This window comes from Centrocercus urophasianus, unplaced genomic scaffold, assembly GCF_019232065.1.
Source record: "Centrocercus urophasianus isolate 14NV4802_14NV808 unplaced genomic scaffold, USGS_Curo_1.0 seq_12, whole genome shotgun sequence".
NCBI classification, from domain to species: domain Eukaryota; kingdom Metazoa; phylum Chordata; class Aves; order Galliformes; family Phasianidae; genus Centrocercus; species Centrocercus urophasianus.
In genome coordinates this window covers 11,830,291-11,853,485 of record NW_024884364.1, presented here as the reverse complement: position 1 = coordinate 11,853,485, position 23,195 = coordinate 11,830,291, and the positions used below count along the sequence as shown (strand labels likewise).

General features: G+C 37.6%; 1 protein-coding gene across 1 annotated transcript in view; it reads left to right on the top strand.

The window, feature by feature from the left end:
- The window catches only part of GUCA1C (guanylate cyclase activator 1C), a 33,581-nt gene extending 11,142 nt beyond the window's left edge, over window positions 1-22,439 (top strand). The window contains exons 2-4 of the mRNA XM_042810751.1: window positions 17,061-17,210; window positions 19,859-19,946; window positions 22,309-22,439. Of these exons, the coding sequence (XP_042666685.1) occupies window positions 17,061-17,210; window positions 19,859-19,946; window positions 22,309-22,439 (369 nt within the window). The remainder of the gene's footprint in view (window positions 1-17,060; window positions 17,211-19,858; window positions 19,947-22,308) is intronic.
- Window positions 22,440-23,195: the final 756 nt, after the last annotated feature.

Below are 23,195 nucleotides of genomic sequence, written 5' to 3'. Positions count from 1 at the left end.
TCTTTCTCACGTGCCTCAGACATCATGGATATGCTTTCCTTAGACTTGTTTTGGTGTGGAAGGGTGAGAAATATGGGAGGGAGTGGAGAGGGATCAACTGATGTGGGCAGCTCCCATGTTCTGTTTGCCTAAGTGGGATCTAGGTTATGGAGAAGGTGATGTGAAGAGATGCCATTGACGTGAAGAAAGCTGCCATTGAATGAGAGAAGAGACGTAAGGAGAAGGACAGTGTTTAACTAATCTCATTTCATGAAGTTAGCAGCCTAAATCAGATACCTGGTTCTGTCTTTCTGTGGTGTTTGACACAGTGGTTGTCTACTGCTTTAAGTGCAGGTTATGATGACTGAGGAAGAAAAAATGAGATTTTTGTCACTGTGCATAACCAAAAGGTTTGTCTGCTTATTTCCCTTCACCTCTCTTGTCCTTGCTTCCTTTTTCTTCCTTACCACTGCCCCACCTTACACTCATCTGCAGACAGGAAGTGGATATAAGCTATGGTATAAGCTAGGATGCTCTTCCTTCTGCAGAGAAGACCTTCTTTGTGGCATGGATGGGATGGTATTATGTCCCCCTCCTTTTTTTGCCTCAGCTCAGAGACTCCAGCTCCAATATATGGTCTAAGTCCTATATGGACTCTCCTGCTCTCCCTTATTAGTGTTCATTCAGTCTGGGGCCCTTCCCTGCACCCCCTGGCCCCACAAACTCAGCAGACACATGCTTACCTGGGTGCATCCCCACAATCCATCATTGGCATCGTGAAGACGCTCTAGGAATCAGAGCTGGTCTCTGGTGAAAGGACTGCATTACGACCACCTAGTTTGTTGTATATGCTCTGCCTACTGAACCAACTTTGGCTGAAGTCGGGACAATGTTTGTCTTCCTGCTCAGTCTTCATAAGTTCTTGAGCACTTCTGAGGAGTGTGCAGCTTTCTTACCCATATACCTCACTATATAGTATATGATATTGAACTTCACAGTGTTCCTGTGGAGAGAGCTTTAGCAAAACCCACGAAGATCAAGTGGAATCTCTTTAAAAATAGGCCCAGTCCCACGAAATATTGATTGCTCTCTGGCCTCTTTCAGTTGGAGGGGCGTTGCTGTTTTTCAGCATCTCACAGGACTGTACTCTAACTTCACCACGTGATTGCAAATGAAAAGAATGAGTGGGAGTGCCTTGTTCCTATGTCTCTAACATCCTATAGTTTTACACTACTATTTGTAGCTCTAGTAATGCCCCTGAGCTGCTCATCTCCCTATATAGAAGCTAATCAGTAGAGAAGTATTATTGATACCCAGCCCCTTCCCTGATCTTACAGAGGAAGAAATAATTCAGTTCCTGTAAAAAAAGCTGTTTAGAAAGCTATAAAACAAAAAGCAGGACTACAGCACAGACCTACAACAAGGGACCTTTTAGTTAATCAGCAGATTGAGCTGATTCTCGTTGAAGAAATTCACATAAAATATTCCTCTTTTGTTCAAGATCTGTCACTACACTGATGACCAGAAAATTGTATTTTACTTGGAAATCATGCTTTGATGGAGCAAATATGGTGCAATTGCACACAGGTGCAAGAGATCACTAGTATATCTATGGTAAGAAGTGCTTCAAGGAAGAGTCCAAAAGATTATGTTTAGAAAGGCTTAATACTCCTACAGTGGAGATGTAACAGTGAGCTGCCCACTTGGTGTCTCAACTTTTTCATCCTTATTTATGGCATAAATTATAACTATTTCTTGCAGCCAGTCCAGGATTAGACTTTTATGTGTTGCTAATTGTTCTTAGCCAACCATTTTGAGAATCTCCCAATTTTTCTAATGTGTGTATTTGTAGTTAGTGGGAGTTTGGATTTTCACAAACCATTATTTGAGTCTGGGCATCTAAACTTCTACTTTAACCACATTATGAAATCCCATCTTGTTTAGGACCAGGCATTAAAGGTAATCTCACATGGGTTCAAAGAGTCACTAAATAAAAAGAGAAGCTTAGCTGTAAGAGGTTTACTGCGGCCCTTTAAATGCAGTTACTTGCCTGAGTTCTGGTGATGTGCAAGACTCTGAAACTGGGAGATACAGTTGTCAATAGAGTAAAAGAGACATCTGCATAATAGTATGGGTGCCAATGAATCTTTACCAGGTGATGGCCCTATCCCAGAGATGCACCATTATTACAGCAAATTTATGAGAGAGTGCCCATCTGGGCAACTTAGCCTGCATGAATTCAAGAAACTCCTTGATCTGCAAGGGCTGGATCCACAGGGAGATCTATACATTAAGCGAGTGTTTGATATCTTTGATCTGAACCAGGTAAATCTTCTTTTCTTTTTTAATCGTAAACTATTGCTTGAGTTGTAGCCTTCAGGCTTTTCTTTGTGCTCTGCTCAAAAAACTGCTTTTGTGGACAGGGTTGCTGCTGTGGTGCACCAGAGGCCAAGAGGTGGGACCGTCCTTTGTGGGCTTTGAGTAGAACTCTTGCTAGTACTTTTCCAGGAACGCTTTAAAAATGTCAAGAAGCAATTCTAAAGATGAGATGTAATTTGAGGTTCACTGGTGATTCTTCTATCCACTGCTTATCCAATGCTTGTATGTGAGTATATAAAAATATTCATACGATCAAATACAAAGTTAATGAACTCCTTTTTCACAACAATATTAGACAAAAGGGAAAATATGATCTCTACTTAACCAGTGAAGCGCATCACAGAAAAACAAATTTGCCCGAAGTACTGTATTGAGTGTATGGCAAAGAGGAAAATGTAATTAAGATAAGGAGATAATACACAGTGTGCAAATTACAAGACTTGATAGATTGAATGAAGAGGTAAAGCTAATTCTCTTGGCTATAATTCCAATTTACTCTTCCAGCTACTGCAATAAGTGCTTGTGATTGCAGTTTGCTCTCCCTGATGTAGCTGCCTGTTAGGGAACAGGCAATGTCCATCTAGTATTTGTTGTAGCACCTTTCATGAGGTGTAGGTGATCTTAGACTATGTGGTTGGGAAGGAAGAAGGTAAAAGATATCATAAACTGCCTGACTGGCAGACAAGTGTGGGGCATTTTTTGGTCTGTCTTGAGGATTGCTTTATGCTGGTAGGTTCTCACCACAAGGCTGCAGTGTATCTACCAACACATGCTCTGCAGATTTTTCAGACCTTAAGATTGATGTAGAAGTGTGAAGAGTGAAATAATGTGGGTTTCAGAGGGAGAATTTGCTCACATTTAGTTGCCAGGGCAATGGCTGGACACAAAATGGCAACACCCTGCTAATGGTCAGTTCTCTGTATGGTGTTTCAGAGGTTTGTCACCCTGCTCTGCAGACAGTCATCACTCACACATGAAGCAGTAAGGCTGCCAGACAGTGAAGTAACTTTTCCCATAAGAATTAGTGAGCAGATGCAAACAGGTAAATGTGTTTTAAACGTAAAGGGACAGTACATATCACATGGCAGAAGGAGGCAGGAGGAGCCATGCTGGGACTGTTAGCTGCAGGACATGCTGTCTTTTTAACTTAGCTTCTTGGATCTCTGTCCTGAAAGATCTCAACTGCTTCATCTGTGAGAGGAACTTGCCTGTTTTACTGGGAACGTTCTTGTTACTTCTTTCTGAACTTTACCTGTCACTGTCTTTATCCTCATCTTCATCCGTTGAAACAAGATAAGTCATGGGGAAAGGATGGAAAAATAGGATACTGGCCAGGAATTCAGTATCTCAGAAAAATTGCTTTGCTACCCATTGAATTACTAACCTTTGCACTTTTCAGAAATATGTCCTTGTGAGACAGCAGAGTATGGCTGTATAGCCAATACAAGAGAGTATTTTCTGCTACTTTTTTTTTTTTTTTTTCTCTGTGTTTCTGTTCTGTAATGCTAGGAGTTAGAGATGTAGGAATTATAACCTGAGCCCATGCCAACAGATTTGCTGTATTTTTATCTCTGTGCAATATAATGATTGCCTTTCTGTTACAGCCTGAATTTCTGATTTTTTTTTCTAATATTATAACAGTACTCTTTTTTTCAAGACTGATAACCACTATTTTTAAGGCATAGTTTTAGGCATAACAAATATCAACCAAATACTTTTCAAGTATATGTCTATGATGGTTTTTATGTGGAGAAGCTGGAAATAAAGCAGCCTCTTAGAGCAGGAGAAAGGAATGCTTTATTGATAAAGTAAAATAAGTGGATCTCCTCATTCCACATATTCACTTTTTGTCCTTTACCTTTTATACAGCTTTTTTCATCTATAGAGGATTCTGGTGGAAAAATAAGCTTTCATCTTGAAAAGTGCTTTTAGTTAAGAACAGATATGTGAAAAGTGAGTGGTCAATGGAAAGCTTACTGGCAGTATTGCACTGGGGTCTCTTGAATAGCAACTACAATTCTACAAATAAGGGGTCATTAACTTTCTACAATATTATGTAGAACATTTAGACATTGCACAGTATTAAACAGATGATAATTTTTCATCTGCAAACCAAAGTTAATGCATGTGAATAGTTGCATGAACAATACATATGGATTCAGAAATAATTTGATCATTTGGGCTTTTGCCCACATCCAGTTTCACTCAGAACTACAGAAATTTCTCAAGTTTGTATTCAAAATTTGATTTCCTGTGCTTTTCACTCTTGTCTGGTTGTTATTTTCTAATAAAGGGGTTGTTATCACAGTGAGCACTGGAGTATATAAAGTTTCTTGATATAAATATTTTCCTTTTTCTTTCCTTCTATATATCAGAGCTGTTTAGCTAGGCAAACTTGAACTTTCTCTCATATTTCGCCTGACATTTATAGATACATGACCTGTTTTTTTCCCTTGTCTAACTTTTTGTGGCCAGACAATATCATGGTTTGCAAGTGGAGCTTTTATGATTTAAAATAGTCATGACCTCTATTGCTGAAGCTATTATATCATCTGTGGCCTGCTTTAAAGAAACTCATTTTGGAAAACTTAAGTCATTTAATCAAGTCCTACGTTGTCAGGATAAAATATTTATTTCTCACTTCTATTTCAGGCTTCTGTTTTCATACAAATAGGAATCTCCTCAGAAAGCTGTGTTAAAGTGTTAGGCCTGAGGTTAATCTACACTTCCAATTATAGCAGCCTAATGCTTCTTGAGATAAGTTGGGGTCATCCATGCTTGGGGTATTCCATTGTGAATATGATGGTCAAACGCTCTTAAAAAGTCCATAGGCATTCTTATCTGTTTCCTATATGCTCAGTTTGAAACTTCTAGCAAGCAAAGTGTGGAATATTAGTCTCATAGGAAGCCAGTGAGATTTGTGTGGAAAAAAATAAAGTTTGCATTTTTGCACTGCATTTCACCTCCTTGCTAGCCTTAGTCCTTCAAGTTTTGGTCTGTTACAGACATCTTTCTCCTTTTTAGGATTTTCATTTAAACAAAAAGTTGCCAGTAAACAGGAAAATTGTATTGCGGTAGCACAGTAGTTGTTTTTTCACAACTCACATGTTAATACTTGTAAGCATTATTTATATCACGGCATTGGCAGTATAATAAATGGTGAGTTTATCTTTTCTCACAGCTTACCAATGAAAGTCTTCGAAAATAATGTTTTCTTTAAAATGTAAGTGCAAAAAAAGTTCATTTTTAAATGGCATAGTTAATTATGCCATTTATGGAAAAAATGATCACGGTCTTCATTCTTCAGCTATTTGTAATAAAAATTGAAAAATCTACAACCAAAGACAAGTAGCAAATAAAAATAAGCTAAAGTGCTTATTTTACTCTCTGTGCATCTCAGTTCAGGCATAACTGTCATGCAGCCCTGGTTTATGTAGCCTAGTGATGAATTTTAGAGAGGAAACAGTTATGCTTATTTAAAGTACTTAAGTAGTTGGCAAATATATTGATGTATACTTGGTTTTCTGTGAGAATATATAACAGATTTCAGAGATTTCTGTATAATTCAAAATGATGTTACACCAGTCTTAAAGAAGAAAATATGCCTAGAAAAGAATTGTCTGCTATATTGATATTTCAGTGAAAGTGTTATTTTCTCTTCACCAGAATTATGGAGTAAAATCTGTAGTCATCACTGGTACTACTTAAAACTTGTTCTAAAAAGCCTTTTCACTTTACATAAAAAAAAAAAAAAAAAAAAAAAAAAAAAAAAAAAAAAAACCAGAGCATTGTCATCCACTTCTTATAATTTGAAGAAAGGAATGGAATGGAATGATCAAATATTGCAAGAATTGATTGGGTTCTTGTAACCTGTGAAGGACATTTATACAGCCATTTATTATACGAAACAATATACAGAAAATGGGATGCTGCTATGTTAGTTCTCTTGTTGCTTATTTTGGCATAAATTATCTTGTTCCTTTGCAAAAAGAAATCATCAAATCATTGAATATCCTGGGTGGAAAGGGATCCATAAGGATCATGGAGTCCAGCTCCTGGCTCCGCAAAGGGCCATCCAAAATTCAAGCCCTCTGTCTGAGAGCAGATTATTTGATGTAGAACAGATAATAAGAAATGCAAAAATGTGTTACTTCAGTGGAACTTAGTTATGTGTCAAGTGATGTATGTAGCAATGAAAACTAAATATAAAACCTTTTTATTTTCCCCCAAAGAAAAGTTTCTTTTCACCCCTTCTACTTTGCACAGTGCTGACAAGTGTTGGGAGGCAGATTGCTATTTCTCATTTTCTCATCCTTGCTCCTTCCTTACTGTACTTCTGTGCCTTTATTATTTTGATTTTCAGTGATTTTCAGGTAGACTTTTCATTGTCTGAATTTGTGGTCTAACTATAAATAGATGTTATCTTCTTGGGCTATGTTGGCATGAATTGGATTAGGCAAGTTTCTATTCTTGTATAACATAGCAGAAGGAAATGCAAGTAATTTGAACATGAAATTCTGTGTGAAAGAAGAGGTGCAGCTCATTCTCAGAAAAACATACAAAGAAATATTTAATATTTTTCATATATGTTTTGGTGACTAATATAACTAAATGACTTTGGGTTATTTTGTTTCTCCACTTTTCCCAATTTCTAATCATAATAAGAAACAGAAAAATATTTTCACTGATATGAAAACGTTGTTTTTTGTTTTTTGTTTTTTTTTTTAATATGACCCAAATATGCAAGGGTTACATATCACTACACAACAGCTGCCTTCCATGTTCCTGTGAAAGCATAAAAAACTCATAAAGAGTTGCTGGTGAGCAATACTTCAAACACTACCTGAAACCTACACATTAACTGTTCCCATCCCCAATGAATTTAATTAGAATTACTCAGGGTATTTTTGCCAACTCTCCTTTGCTTGAAACTTTGTTTTCCAGTTGAGCTTCATTTCCTGCACTGTCTTCATCTAAATGTTCCTAGGGTAACCAAGGATTTGCCTACACTGTTGCATCCTCATCTCTGGAGACATTACCGAAGTTGATCCACATTAGATGTGATAGTTGGCAATGGATGATAACCATAGGAATATTTTCTCAGACTTTTTTTTTTTAATTCTAAGTCTTCAAATATTTGCACAAATTTAAGTTCAGCTGCATGCATAATTTTAGGGATCTCTTCAGGCTGAAAAAACTCTCAGGGCAAATACTTTTGTCCTACTTTAACCAACCAGCTTAACCAAAGATGTAAGGCTGCAGCAGCAACAAATGCATTACACACTACAGTAAGTGGTCAAGAGCCATATAGGCATATAGGCTGGTACTGTTCTTGGCAAGACACACTACATTTCATGCTATTTATTTTTTCTACTTATGATTCTTGTGTTGCACATGGATAGTGCTATCACTTTGTTCAGAGTAATATGATTCTTGCTTTTTCTGGTTTTGAATCCTTCTTTATTCTCACAATTGCCTCTAATTAAGTTTGCACAACAGGAAATACTTTAAAAAACACTTTTTGCAACAATCATAGCTGTCACATTGTAGAGTCTGCAATAAAACCTGTGTGTCAATCAGTTATTAGCTTCTAAACAGAGGCTAGATTAAAATAAGAACAGAGATGTATATTAGCAAGAAATAGTCTTTCTGTCAGAAGCAACACGTCTACAGCACTTACTTCAAAGTCTGCAGCTCTTACTTCTTGAAATATTTTAGCTTTTTGGAGTTGACGTGTAAGTGTAGATATCCTTTTCACATTAGTTTTGGACACAGTGCAATGAAAGCAACAAAACCAATAAAGCCAGACAGTTTGCTATGCCTTAATCTTGGAGTAATGTTGCATAAGTTTATTTCAAACATAAAGTAACTAGTCTGATTACTGTAAGTATGAGATTATAGTTCACTGTGTTCAAAGTAGAGCAGTTATATTATTTTTGTCACTGTGCTGAAGTGCCATTTAAAGATACTATACCCTTATTAAAAAAAAAATCATAGAATAGAAACAATGCTCTATAACTATTTAGTCTGGTTCCACTAAACACCACTCATTTATAGTCTGTCTTAAAGAATGTCTTTGTTCTACTTCTTAACTACCTCTAGAATTTTTTTAAAATCCAGTTTTATATTGATTGTGAAAAAGCTGTAGTATTCTTTCACTTTCTAAGAACTTTCTGACAATCTTTGGTAAAATTTTGCAACCCTAATTTTGTTTTCTAGTGCTTTGTCACAGGACTTACTGCTGTAATAGTACTAACTTATGCTGTGATAGTGTGACATTACCAGCTTAAAGACTATTTTATCACTATTAGTAGAACTGCCTCTTGCTTAATGTCATTATTTTTGAATTCTTAAATGAAGATTTGTTGGTATGAGTTCTGGTCTAAAAGTTTTAGGTCAGAGTAATTTCCTGGCAAAGGCACTGCACCATCAACCATGGAAAAGCTGGTTCTTTAAGTGGAATCTTAAAATGAGGTCAGTGTCCAGTTCCCATTGGAGCACCTGAGATTCATGGGTTAAGTCAACCCAGCCAGTAGGTCCTTTACAAAAGGAAATTATAAGGAAAGGTTTAGAGCTGTCTTCTCTGCAGCTACTCAGTGACCAAAGTCATGCACAAAACTGAAGCAATTACGCTTCTGTAACAATGTATGTAGGGCTTCTCTGAAATTTTCATTTAAGTATAAACAAATTAGAATGTACTCTGCAGTCGTTACTGAGTATATTACTACCATTACCAGCTAATGCTGTAATTCTGTCACATTATATGAGCAGGCAATAAAGATTAACTTTGTACACTTAATCATAATTATTTTTAAACACTGTTTGTTAAGTTATTATATAGATAAAGAGAACAGTAATTTTAATGGGAAAGAGTTCATTAATCTCTGTGTTTTTTAAAAAAGAAATATTAAGTTTTTTTCAAAAGGACAGCCGTCATTTATTTCTATTTATTGCCTTATTATTTATGAGTAGAGAAAATGAAGGCTACTCCTAGTTTACATTTTGTTCTTTTTCCCCTTTATTGTTTAAGCATTGCTTAAGCCCAAAAGTATGCGCAGTTGTGATTAACATATTCGTTGGTGAAAACAATGTCAGTGATCTGAGCTTTGGGAATAAGAATTGCAGAAAAAGTGCAACAGAAATCAGATGATCTTTTAACCAACCTGGTTACAAACCCACTTAGTGACACTAAATGTACCTTCTTCTTGCATACAACCTTTGAGACTTTAATTCCTAAAATGTGATGCAGGAGCACCTGTGATTATTTGCCAAAGAGTGCATCTTTGCCACTGAAAAAAAGAGTATCCTTGCCCCTAGAATGCATCTATGTCCTTGGAGTTCTTTTTCTATAGGTTTGTCAAAAAAGAAAAGTTTGCTTGAACTGTCAGCAAGAAATTTGCTGAAAAATAGAAGGCTTTGTGATTATGGTTGTGTTTTTTAGTTTACTCTGTCTTACCTACAGCTTTGTTATATATCGAGGAAGTTGCTCCTAAAAGCACAAGCAAAGGCTCAACATTAGGGGTGGAGAAAGCTGAATCATCCAAGAGATGGTGGCAGAGGGCTACATCATTTGAGCACAAAATTTTCTTCTGCACAGCTCTCCTAGACACTGTTTTATCATGCTGTAAGCCCCAGCCCCGTGCCTTGGTGACATCCTTGTCTCCCTCCTTGCTCAATAACCTTGAAAGAAAATAGTAAGTGATTGCAAGGGGTTGGGGAGATGGAGGGGGAAGGAGAGATTTAAAAAATATGTAATTGTTGGTCACCTTAGCATTTTGGATTTCCGCAAATTTTGCCAGCAATCCTGAAAGCCTGGTATTTTCTAAGCCACCAAGCTTAGAAAATGGTCGTCTTCATCTGGACAAGGCAGAACTTTGCATAACAGTTTGGTCAATATAACCTGGCCTCTTTATGTAACAGAGAGTATACACCTATCACAAAACCGCGTAATGATTTGCCTCTCTTAATTTCCTGCTTCTTCCTTCATCCTTACCTAACAGCCTTTGCATGTCAAGAGTTTCCCCTCTGTCACTGTGACATATGTTAGCTTTGTTTACTTAGGAATCTGATGATTCCAGCCATAGCCTGGCAGAGATCTAGAGTCCTCTTCAGGCCCCAAACTCCCACATCAGCCTCAGGGACATGTTGAAATTGAGGAAGATTAAATGGAGCAAAATGAATCCACCTTTACTTTTCTGAGAATGGAGAAATCAGTACTATGAAATGGAGGAGCATACGGGATTAGCTATAAATTTCACACAATTTATTCTGAGCTGTTGTAATCTGCTCTTTGACCTGTGCCAATATATACTTATGTGCTTCCCTCTGCATTATCAGACTTAAGTAATAGTCTAAGAGGGGAGGGAGGGTAATAGCATAAGGAGTGGGGAGGATAGGTGGCTTAACATTCTAAGCCCTGGGCTTGAAATACCTGAACAGTCTATATTTGCATTCTTGCTAATCCAGATGAAGTCTGTTGAGCTATTTTCCTGCTGTTGGGTTGAGTTCTGTGCAGTTTAGAGATTTTTCAGTGGCAAAATTGAAAAAAGACCCTAATTTGTTTTGTATGTTATTATATGAGTCCTCAGTACTCTTAAGTAAGATGATGAATTTACAATTAGTAGAGTTTTACAGGAATAGAAACCACGCTTTTCTGTATGTGTAACTATTGTGTGCCGCAAGAGATGGCTGGCTAACTCAGCAGCAATTTCAGTAGGGCTGCATCAACGCTACCAGAAATCGATGTTCAAGAGCTACACAGCCAAAATGCCCAGATCTGGCTGTTCTAGCCCACCCTTGAGTAACTGCACTGTTTTGCATTGGCTGTGTATTCACAGTTTCCAAGTCAATTATTTTTAATCTGCATTCAAATAATTTGAAGCTGTGAGAGTTTTTTTTAAGGATCTGTGAAGATTAGCAACACTATTCTAGGAATCAAAGCATAATGGCCTTTTCAGTCTTACAGGGTTTGAGTACTAATTCTTGTTGCATGAGGCTGCCATTCTTTTACTGTCCTGCTTTTCCTTTGCAGGCTGTCCTGACTGAATAAAAGTCAGCAGACTCAATTGTACGTAAGCCAACATTCTGAACAAAAAACATCTCATAAAAAGCTAATATTAAATTACTGTAGTCTCAGCAGACCCCGTAACTAATGAACCACCCCATTTTTCTACACCATTTTGCCTTTGTCTAGCTGTACGTAACTCTTAATGTGTTCAGCACAAAGGAAGATGTCACCTGTCATTTGCTACTTTCTAGCGAGGTTTTCAAAACAGTTATTCTCAAGCACGTAGAGAACACATAATAAACAAAAAAAAAAACAAAACAGTTTTTTGATGGTAAATCCTCAGACCTTGCCACCATTCCTTGGAGTATGTGGGCTGTATCATTGTGATTAGCCTGATCTAGACTAACTTCTGCTTAAAACCAATTTAGTTGTAAGTTCTTAACATGAATATTTTTCTCCAGACTTTCCCAGCTCCAGCTCACATATCTTCTAACCTCACCAATACTGGGGAACTGAGCTTGGACTCCTAAGGCTTTACTTGCTTGCTTTTGGTCCTCTTTCTCTGATCCTAACATCTCTGAACAGCCTTTGGTTGATCAGGAGTCGGGCAGTGCCAGAAGCTTCTGCTAGCAGAATCAAGGCACTCAGACTGTCATTTTTGCCTGCGTGGAAACTTGTTCTGAAATTAGTCTGATGCCTACAGGTGCCCTAAAATGAAAGGGACAATTTCTGCTGTGTATAATCACTGAAACATGGGGGGGTGATTTACATAACTGGCACAGCATCATTGAGGGCTATAAGCTTTTAGAAGGGATGGTGAGATTAGAGAGCTGGGGGAGTTGCCCTTTATGCTTAAGTGTGGATAGACTGTGAGGAGCTCCCTCTGAGAAACAGTCAGGTAGAAAGTATGTGGGTTAAAATTAGGGATGAGACCAATAAGGGACATCTGGTGTTTGGGCTCTACTCCAGGCCACCTGATCAAGATGAACCTGTTGATGAGGCCTTCCTGCATCAGCTGCAAGAAACTTCATGCTCACAGACTCTTATTCTGTTAGGGGGATGAGGGATTTCAATCACCCATATATCCACTGGCAAGACAATGCAGCAAGCTGTAAACAATCCAGGAGACTTCAGGAGTTTGTTGATAACTTTCTACTTCAAGTATTGCACAGCCTGAACTGACGTGAACTGTTGATGGACTTGCTCACCAATGTGGAGAAGATTGCTAAAGATAGTAAGATTGGAGGCAGCCTGGGCTGCAGCGACCATGCCCTTGTTGAGTTCATGATCTTGAGGAACGTGGGCCTGACAAAGAGCAAACTTCCAGTTGTTTAAGGAATTGTTGGATGCAATCTCTCAGGAAGTTGTTCTTATTGACAAAGGAGTGGAACAAAGCTGACTACGTTTTAAGGATGCCTTTCTGAGAGTACAGGGGCTCTAAATCACTCAGAATAAGAAAGCAGGCAGGTGAGGCAGGAAACTGGCATGGATAGGCAAGGATCTGCTGTTCAAACTGAGGGAAAAGAAGGGCCAGTACAGGCAACAGAAGCAAGGGCAAGTCACTTGGGAAGAATACTGGAATGCTGTCCGGATTTGCCGAGATAGGATTAGGAAAGCCAAAGGAGACATAGAAATAGACTTGGTGAAGGATGTTAAAAACAACAGCAAGGAGTTCTATAGGTGCATAGCTTTTGGAGAGGGTCCAGATGAGGTCATGAAGATGATCCAAAGGCTGGAGCACCTCTCCTATGAAGACAGTCTAAAGGAACTGGCCTGTTCAGCCTGGAAAAGAGAAGGCTGAGAGGAGACCTCATTGAGACCTTCCAAAATTTAAAGGGAGCTTACAAACAGAAGGGAAATCAACTTTTTATATGGGTAGATAGCAATAGGACAAGGAGTAATGGTTTTAAACTAAAGGTTGGGAGATTCAGATTAGATCTCATGAGGAAGTTTTTTACTGTGAGAGTGGTGAGGTTCCTGAATAGGCTGTCCAGAGAGGCTGTGGATTCCCCATCCCTGGAGTTATTTAAGGATGGGTTGGATGGGGCCGTCAGCACTCTGATATAGTACATGATCTAGCAGCTGGCAGCCCTGCCTGTGGTAGGGGTGTTGGAACTTGATGATCCTTGAGGTCCCTTCCAACACAATCCATTCTACAATTCATTCTGTGATTCTATGATAATTAGTGAAATCTCCACCACACTGTTTTATAAATGCCTGCTTGACATCAGTTGATGGCTGTAATTAACTTAGAAAATCCAAAGGCTTGGTGTCCAAGGCATGTTCTTCAGGTGTGAGGTTCATCTTGGAAGCATGGACATGTACAGAGGGTGCAGAGTGCTATCCAGGTCTTGGAAAGTGTTTGAGAAGAGAGAGAGAACTCATCCCTGTAGGGGCTGGGGGTGAATGTGCCAGAGTCCTGCTGGGGAGCTGCTAGCCCAGATTGCTTTCCTGGATAGGGCAGGGCAAGCCCAGGATCGCCATTTTGCAGGCAGGGCCTGCACTTCTCCATGGGGCCTGGGGACAGGGAGAGCAGGGCCTGAGGATTTGTGTCATGTAATCCAAAAATACTCCTTCCAATTTAGGAGTCTGCTTTTGGGCTTGTTTTGTGAATCAAACCTTGTTACAAAGGACTTCAAAAACATTTGTCAATGAGATCTAAGTAACTTAAACACAGCATCAAAAGGAACTGCTGTGCACGATAGTCACGTGGTCTGATCTGACTTTAACCTTCTAGTTCATTTGATCAAGCTGTTAAAGACTAAAAATTTAGTTATTTTTGCTAAGCCAAGGAGTAAGTCTGGAGGTCTTACTCAGGAGCAAATAAAAGAAGTGTAGGGGGCATTTTTGGTGGCTCTCCAGCCTGTTTCTCAGCACTGCTTTTGGGAGGTTTTCTCCTATTTTGGAAAGGAGATTTTACTCCTTTACCTTTATCCTGAGAGCATATCTGGTGAGTTTAACCCAGCAGTCTTCATGTGTGCAGGTGGGGAAGTGAGTATGAATTCACCATTACTCCAGACACCTGTGGTATTGAGGGCAACACACTACCACCAAAGTACAAAGGGGTGATCAACTCACACATACCTCCATCCTGGTGTCCTAAAATGACAAAACAGCAGGCTTCACCAATACTAACTATTTTAAATAAAAAAATATCATGAATTAGCCTTTTGGAATAGCACAATAAAAGACAGAAGTAAAGTATTTCTATCTTCCACTAATAAACAGCTCTGTTTATTCTTTTTAAACTTTTTATTATTATTTATTTTATTATTTTTATGGTAGCCCTTTTCTAGAGATTGAGTGACTTCCTAATAAGCAACAGATACATTAGCATGTCTACTGTGGACAGCATGAGGCTTTAGGGAGCCCAGAGACATGTGAGGACATAGATAATGTGTATTTGTTACAGAGCAGCAGATGGGTAAATCAGCACTGCAGTATTCTTTTAATAACATCATAATACATTTATTGTACTATTTATTGTACTCGTAGAGCTACAGGATGATCTTCATAGGTTACTGTTATGATTTTTCCCTTATTTAATGAGCTATTCTGAGGCTCCTGTATGCTACTATAAAAAGCATAATATTTCTTTTTATCTGAGAAAATTCTGGATGTCTAACAAGATTTCTACAGCTTTCAGATCACGCAAGTATTTTCTTTTCTACCTACCACGTACGTTTTTTGTGCATAAAGGAGAAATGGCACATTTCTTATCAGTGCCACTGTGCAGTGCTTCTGGTTCCATACTGTGCAGATAAAGTTGGGCTTCTTAGTATTTCTATTCCTGGTGTTTTTGAGGTTAGCATGGTGTTCACAGTCTTTGTATGTCTACAACTCCATGTGACTGGGGCTTCTCTAAAAACCACATTGTCTCAGATATATTTCAGAAGTATTTTGGTTTGTTTATTTGTTAGGTTTGGTCAGACCCAGAGAATTGAAAGACATAAAAGAAAGCAAACAAAATACTGTTTTCCAAAACTCAAAAGAAATGTAAGGGAGAAAAAAAGAAAATGAGCCTGGCCATGAATATCTATCAAGCCTAAAATTAATCTGTAATTTAACTGAATAGTATGAAATTCTATAAAGGGACAGCAATGTGATCACATTCCTAGAAGAGCTATAAAATCCAGGGTTGGAAATATAATCAGTAAAGTAGAAGGAGCCCTCAGTAAAGTATCTGATACAGTATTGCTTTGAAATAGTATTTCCAAAATTGGAATCCAATTTTGTGTTCCAGAAAAAGAGTTTGTGGTACATACTGTGTCATTTTTTTGGTAAAGCATCTCTTTACTAAAGAGATGGACTTAAACTTGCTTGAAAACTACATGCAGTTATTGTTAAATTTCATTTTAACGCAATCTGTGGTTGAGAAATACCTTTGTCTTTAGCAAATTTACTGTAATTAAAATTAAAGTAAATACAGCAATAATGACAGGACCTGTGCAGAGAGTCTGTGAAGCAATGTTCAGCCTGCAAAAGTTATGCATGTGCAATATCTATCTACATATACATTGACTCGGGTGTATTTGAAACTTGGGTACTACAGTGCCAAAACACCTTGCACAGAAACCAAAACAAGCACTACATGGCAATGGGCCACAACACACTTTTACAAAGATTCTTTTCTTTTACTTTAGTGCAGTCTAGAGGACAGACTAATGCCTGGTGATTGCGAAACCTCAGAAGGCAAGATGTGTGTTGATGTAAGGCAATAAAAATAAGTAACATGTTAAACCTACTGGATATTCATCCAATCTCTCAGCCACAAGCCATCTAAAGCTGATGACAGTCTTTCCAAGGTTTTCCAAGTGGTTGGATTCTGACCAATATAAAGATCACAAGATTAAATTTACCAGCTGCTGATTCTTTTTATATCCACATGGCAAGCAGTTGGAGCTAGTAGTCTCCAAATTCAGCAACTGTTTCTTCCACCCTTACCAGATTTTTACAGAAACAGAGGAATCGTCACGGTAGCATAGACCACTTGACCATGGAGTCCCATCCTTGACAAGTTTCCTTCAGTAACATCAGAGAAGGAAGCAAAACGTATGGAATTAAATCAATCTGAAATGCTTCTTCCCTATGATTACCCCCCATGCTCACTATTCAGAAACTTGTTTATGACTTGAAGGCTTTATTATCCCATGTGAAATTTATTGGTCAGAGAAACCTGATGCTTATATGAATAAACTACAGTATCTATCACTCATGCTGGGTTATTGTTTACCATATACAATATTTATTGCATGATCTTTCAGATTAATAACTCCTGGAGCAGCTCTGTTGCAGTGGAAAACATCCACGTTTCTGCAGTACCCATGTGAACATAAGCAGCTCCATAGTAAACATCTCAACAGTATGAAGTTGGATATCCAAGACTCCCCTTTTTCTTATGTGGAAGTCTACCACAAACCTGTTTTTTCTTCTTCTCAAAAATGTCAAAACCAACTGCTGTGATTTGCTTCCCCCACAGCTTTCCATGGAGAACAGAACTGCCTGTGCTAACACTCCTTCCTATAGTGCTTCCAGTTGAGCTCATCCTTTCTAAATGCCAGGGGAAATTTCTATGCTAAGGTGCTTTATAAATCAGCTTGTATTATAGTGAATTCGATGATCTGTTTCTGTGAATGCCAGAATGAGCAAAAAGCCAATGTTGTTAAAAGGTTTTTTGGTTTTTTTTCTCTCCTAGGATGGATTTATAGACTTCTTGGAGTTCATAGCGGCAATAAATCTGGTTATACGAGGAAAAATTGACCAAAAATTGAAATGGTATTTTAAGCTATATGATGCTGATGGAAACGGATGTATTGACAAAAAAGAACTATTGAGCATATTCGCGGTAAGCAAATTATGACCAATAGCAATTGCATCTGGCATAGCGTGTTGTCTCTGAAATGATGGTTCCACATCTGTTGTATTTTACTAGTTGTAAAGCCAAAATTGCTCTAGCTAGCGACACTCTGGTTACCAGCTTCTTGCTTACTGAAGTAAACAGTAGTGTTTTACTTTAATCCATAGGTCTACAGCTGTATGCTGCTTTAGTGAAAGTGAAAAACTGTAGAAACAGTAAAAACATTGTTCTGATAAACTGTATCGTGAGGCAGGGTAGAATTGAGGTAGCATAACGAATAAAACAGATAGTTACAAGGGTTTGTGCCAGTTTGTTGTGGAAAAATGGCCTCTCCAATTGAACTTCATGCGGGAAACAATATAGGTGTCATCAAAACATTTCAGTGTTTTAATTCTTTTTGAAAGGCTTTTAGATTTGTTTACTGTAAATGCCATTACTCTTTTTTTTTAAAATTAAATTGGAAAAAAATAATTTGTCATTAAATCGTGAAACAGACATTTTTATTCAAATATTGTAGAAATTTTTGCAGAAAAATGGGTCAATTTCAAGCCTATGAAAACAAAGCAGGGTAATTTTTTTTCTGTAAAATGTTTTCCATATTTTTCAACTTGTTCTAGTGAATGACTCTTTTGCACTTCAGTAGCTGCTTTCATCTGAAAAGTATTATAGGGTTCCTTGCAAATATGAAGATCAAGGTTCTGCTGCAGGGAACATAAAATCTAAATAGTTATTTAAAGTGATAATAAACAAGGAACTTACTTTTGCCAAATTCTGTCTTACTCCTGGTGCCTGGCTAGGCACTTTCAAGAGCTACTGACCCAAATAAAAGGAGCCAGAGCCAGATTAGCCATGTGACCAAACAGAAGAAATTGATGCATCCCTTTATGAAGAACAGTGTTCTAAGGGCAGGAGAGTCTGCACAGCACAGCCCAGATTTCTTCTCTTTTAATGTCATCTTTCTAGTGTAGATATTCTCAACCATTTTTCACTTGAAGGCACTGATGCAACTGCCTTTGTCTTGTGCTTTATCTGAAAAGAGAATTAAAATCATTTTAATGTAAAGATTCTTTTTTTTGCTTAACTTGTTTTAAAACCATTCAAGCTTCCAGGTGTTTGCTTCTCTTCTGGAGTAAAGGAACTTAAACCTACACAAGTCATTTTGCTTAGGTTAGATTAAAATAAATGGGCACTAAGCAGAAATAAAAATGCAGGCTCACAGCCACTAAGAGCTTTTCTTATACCAAGCATGGGTAAACAAAGGCTTATACAAAAAGATATGTCAGATCTGAGACTCTAATTTAGACCAAAGAAGTCCAGTTAAAACTTCATTGGTCCCTACAGCTATACGAACTTTGGACCAGCAGATCATTATAAGCCATCAAAATTCTGCCCAGACCACCTTGCACCCTGTCAGCGCTCTTTTAACTGCCTAGTTAATTTATTTTATTATTTAGAGGGGTTCTATGGTAGTCAGTGATTCAACTACATCAGGAATGACTGCTTTACTCTCAGTGCTACAACAAAATTAACTATGACAGAGGTACAGCATTATGAAGGCTGCACTGGGGTCAGACTTATATCAAGGAGTATCTGAAGTATGAATGAGTAATACAAACAAGATTATGTGCCTATTTTTTGTAAAATTCTTGCCATTTCTGGGTACTCTGTACAAAGTATGGTAGACATTGATGGTCAGGAATTCCTTATCAGTGCTGAACTCATTTAACATACATTTTAATTAAACATGATGATTTCTAAAATAATATCAGAAATACCAAAAGAAATGACTGGTGTATTTGTTCTATACAGTACAGTTCATCTCAAAATGATTTTAAAATTTTTAAAAATGCCTATAGTGTGTCCGTTATAGAACATATGTGTTTACATATATATTTTTATCTATTTTCCCTGTCACTTAATAAATAATTATTATATTGATTTTGAGTTTGGCTCTGTCAGTATGTGCTTGTTGCATCTGCACTGCCGTTTATTAATATATAAGCTTCTATTTTATCGACCAGAATAATCAACATTATGCAAAAATGATTGCCTCAGTGAATGGGACAGAATTTTGCAGTATTCATTTGTATCTTTATTCTTGGATACCTTTGCCATAGAAAAAGTAGAGGGGAGACTTCTTTTTTAAATTTCTTTGGAGGACAACTGAATTCTGCCAACTTCTGGGATTGCCACTCTATTAGTGATTAGTAAGTTAAACATGTTTTAATAAAAGATAAACTTTGGCTTTCTCATCAAGTGCTTTCAGCTGTGAAAAATAATACCATATTTAAATCACACAGATCATAGGGCACTCCCTGAACGCAGAGATCTCTCTAGGGTGGAAAAAAAAAGTGCTGGTGTGGATTGAATAAGTGCGTTGAACAACAGAGGTGTCACATGCTTTCAGAAGACCTTCAGAGATATGTAAATGCAGTTTCTAATCTTCAGGCTGTGTGATGTTAATTAAATTTCCAATCCTCATTACTGAAGATTTACTTGAAATAGCAGTTTATTTAGTGTTTTTGAAGGGCTGTTGAACTAAAGAGCTGCATTCCAATTACTGTAGTTGCCAGTGTATTGTTTTCATGACTTGAAGGAAAAAAGTCTGAAAGAACTTACTGCATTTCTGTCTCCAGGCTATCCAGGCTATTAATGGACAGACCAACATGACTGCTGAAGAATTCACTAACATGATATTTCAGAAGATAGATGTGAACAATGATGGTAAGAATCTAGGTTTTCTTGGTATTGGCAGTATTTAGCCCGCCATGAGGGAGTGCAGGATCAGAAAGGGAGCTGAGCATACAACTGAAGAACTGAAAATCTGAATGTATATTCTCTCAAATTTACAGTGAAATGTAAATCAACTGCCTCTATTAACTTAGCACAGGAATTGTGCCTAGTAGTAGCTAAAATGTGAAGGTCTTGCACTGTTCATCCAAAATGCCAGTCCTCTGGCTGCTCAGCAAAACCAATGTGATCAAAAATCTGCCTAAACGTGTGTCTTAACTTGCCTAAACGAAGAAAACCAAGATGCAAGGTTGCACATGCCGCGTTCAAAAGATTGGACAGCATACTTGGTGTCTCTTCAGAATCTGAATGTTAACATATGCTAAGACACATGCTATTGTTTCTTCTCAAGAGAGTTAGATTAAGCCAATTGGACTTGCAGTTTGAAAGTGAAGATCTAACTCACTGCTTTGGAGTTGTTTTTAACATAAGATGTGTCATGTGAATATGTTCCCTCCTATTTCTAACCATGAAAATCCTCCTTCAACTGGAATCTACTGAAATCGTTAATAACATTATAACATAACAACAACATTAGGAACATCAGAAAAGCATTGCTAAGCAAGATCAGAAACAGGCAGGATTTTAGGCTTTTATATTGTTGTTCATTATTTGGAGGTCTTACTTTGTGTATTTACAGTTTCTTTTTAAGAAAGCTGTTTGCAATATATAATTAGAACATAAATAATGCTCTTTTGGTGCATATGAATGATTGGTAAAGCATTTTTGCCTACCTACTGGAACCACTGTTTGGGCGAAGGCAAATAATAGACTTCAGACAACAAATTCATATTCTAGAATCTAACCTCAATACTATGATTATTTTTACTTTGGCCTCTGTGTTGATATTTGTTCACTGCAAGTAATAGTTGTATCTGAGCTAGACAATTAGCTGAAAAAGTAATTTGTGTGTCTTACGTTTTAGCAGTGAGATGTGAGAACATGAATTATTCAGAATCCTCTTCATAATGCCCCTATTTCAAGCTGCTTTCCATAGCTAGTTATTTTTAAATGGTTGCAAAGCAGCAGGATTAAACCAACCTGAGGAATAAGACAAAAATTTCCAAGTTTATCTCAAACTATGCCATCATCTTTTAGCTGCTTATTAAATATATATCTATATAAAATAAAAATAAAATGTAAAACAACAAATAAGTTGTGATCTCCTTCATCACATTAAAATACAAGAAATAATCTCATGGCTGCGGGGAGCAATTCCTAAAACAAATCTCCTGACTGCTTTCCAATTTATTTTCATTATGTGAAGGAAATCTGAGGCTTAAGACAGTCCCAGTAAGCCTGGGCATGCCAGCATAACTTCTCACCCATAACTGCAGTACTCTTTATACAATTGCATTCTGGTATTGTTACTTTGAAATAGCAGATACTCCTCTTGCTGCAGCCTAAGTGCTAGGACTTGCATCAGAACATGTCCTTTCACTGTAATAGCGTGCATATGAACCTGCTTACAATGCAGACAGTACCACATAACTGAACAGGCACTAAGTCATCCAGCTGTTTTCTCTTCTTCTGGCCTCTTGTAATTTATTATTTCAGTAAGAAATCATTCATTTTTATGATTTGAATTAAAACTTTAAACATTCCCAGAGGGAAAAATCAGTGTTCCTTTTAAACCAAGCTCTGTTTCCCCTCTCAGAGAGAAACAGCATCACTGGAATAACTTCTAAACAGAGAACTGTGTACACTCAAGTGTACCTTGCCAGCAGACACATGCCTTGGACTGACCTTTGTGCTTTTGTAGTTGTCTTGAAACTTCCAAAGTATTACCCGATTCTACCACGAACCCCCCAAAAAAAGAAATCTAAAAAAAACAAGGCCATTTTAGTTGCTTAGAATAATTTCTCTAGGCAAACCACTTAATAGATTTTTTACTACGTCTTATCCTGGCTCTAGATAATCCTAATAGTTAACATAGAGGCCATGCCTTGTAATCCTCAGCAAATCATTCCCTAGTCTCTGGTAAAGCCACCTACAAGATAAACTCCAGTTACCTTGGTAAGAATAGGTCTGTGCAGCTAAATTCAGTCTAAGCACTACAGTTGGCTTAGACTTCTGCGATAGCAGTCTTTGATCTGTTTTAGCAGAGGAAGGTGAGTCTGAATTCTGGAGTTTGCAAAATAGGAATGTATTAGAAAATATTCTTCCTGTATTTGCATACCAGCAGGGAAGAATAGAGATATATTTTTGAGGGATGCAACTCAGCTTGAATGGCCTTGTGTTGCACTGAGAATGATTGTTGCATTCCTTGGTTCCTAAAGAGCTGATTTCCTTTTAGGGGAACTGACTTTAGAAGAGTTTATCACTGGTGTGGAGAAAGACGAAGATCTAATGGAATTGATTACGAAAAGTTTTGACCTTTCCAATGTAATCAAAGTCATACAGAACGGCAGGCGGCACAGCATCTGAAGGATTCAGTGACGGATGTCGCATCTGTGTCGTCAACTCAGGGAAGATAACATTTCTTACATTCAGAGAGCTTGATGTTGTGAAAACCAGCCCAGACAGTACTGACCCACCAACTCTAAGAAAAATTCTCCCTCGGAATTTTCACTCTTGATTCCACATCTTTCCATTTCTTTATTCTGTCTCTCACTAATGACCTTGGCATCTACAGAACACAAACTTTTGCCCATGTGTAATAGAAAAGATATTTGATGCAGTACAAATAATTTGTTTGGTTTCTATGAACACCTCAGGGTAATCAATAAAACAGTGACGATATTGTAAAAAGCAGCCTTTCTGGAAGACATGGAATTAATACATTTATTATTTCAAGTGTAGGTTCATTAACCTACTATTTTAGTGTGGTGATAGGTAGGATTGGCTTCTATCTGGGTCCATGAAAAATAAAGCCTAGTTTGCATTAACTTAACATTTGCTCTAATCAGCGCTCAAAATAAGAGCAGATTCTTGGGGAAATACCTCAGTCAGCTCAGTATTCCAGAGATGTGCATCCTCTTGATTTTATTACATCTTTAAATTAGAATAATGTGATGCTTTAATGCTTTTGGCAAGGTTCAGCTACTGTTCTTTCAAATTAACCTTTAGAGAAGCACAGGAATTACATTTTGTTTACTTTGTAGAGTAAAATTAGAATTTCAAAGAATGGTTAAAACAAATGATTTTCTAGGCACTGGAACAAACATCATCTGGTTTCCAGAG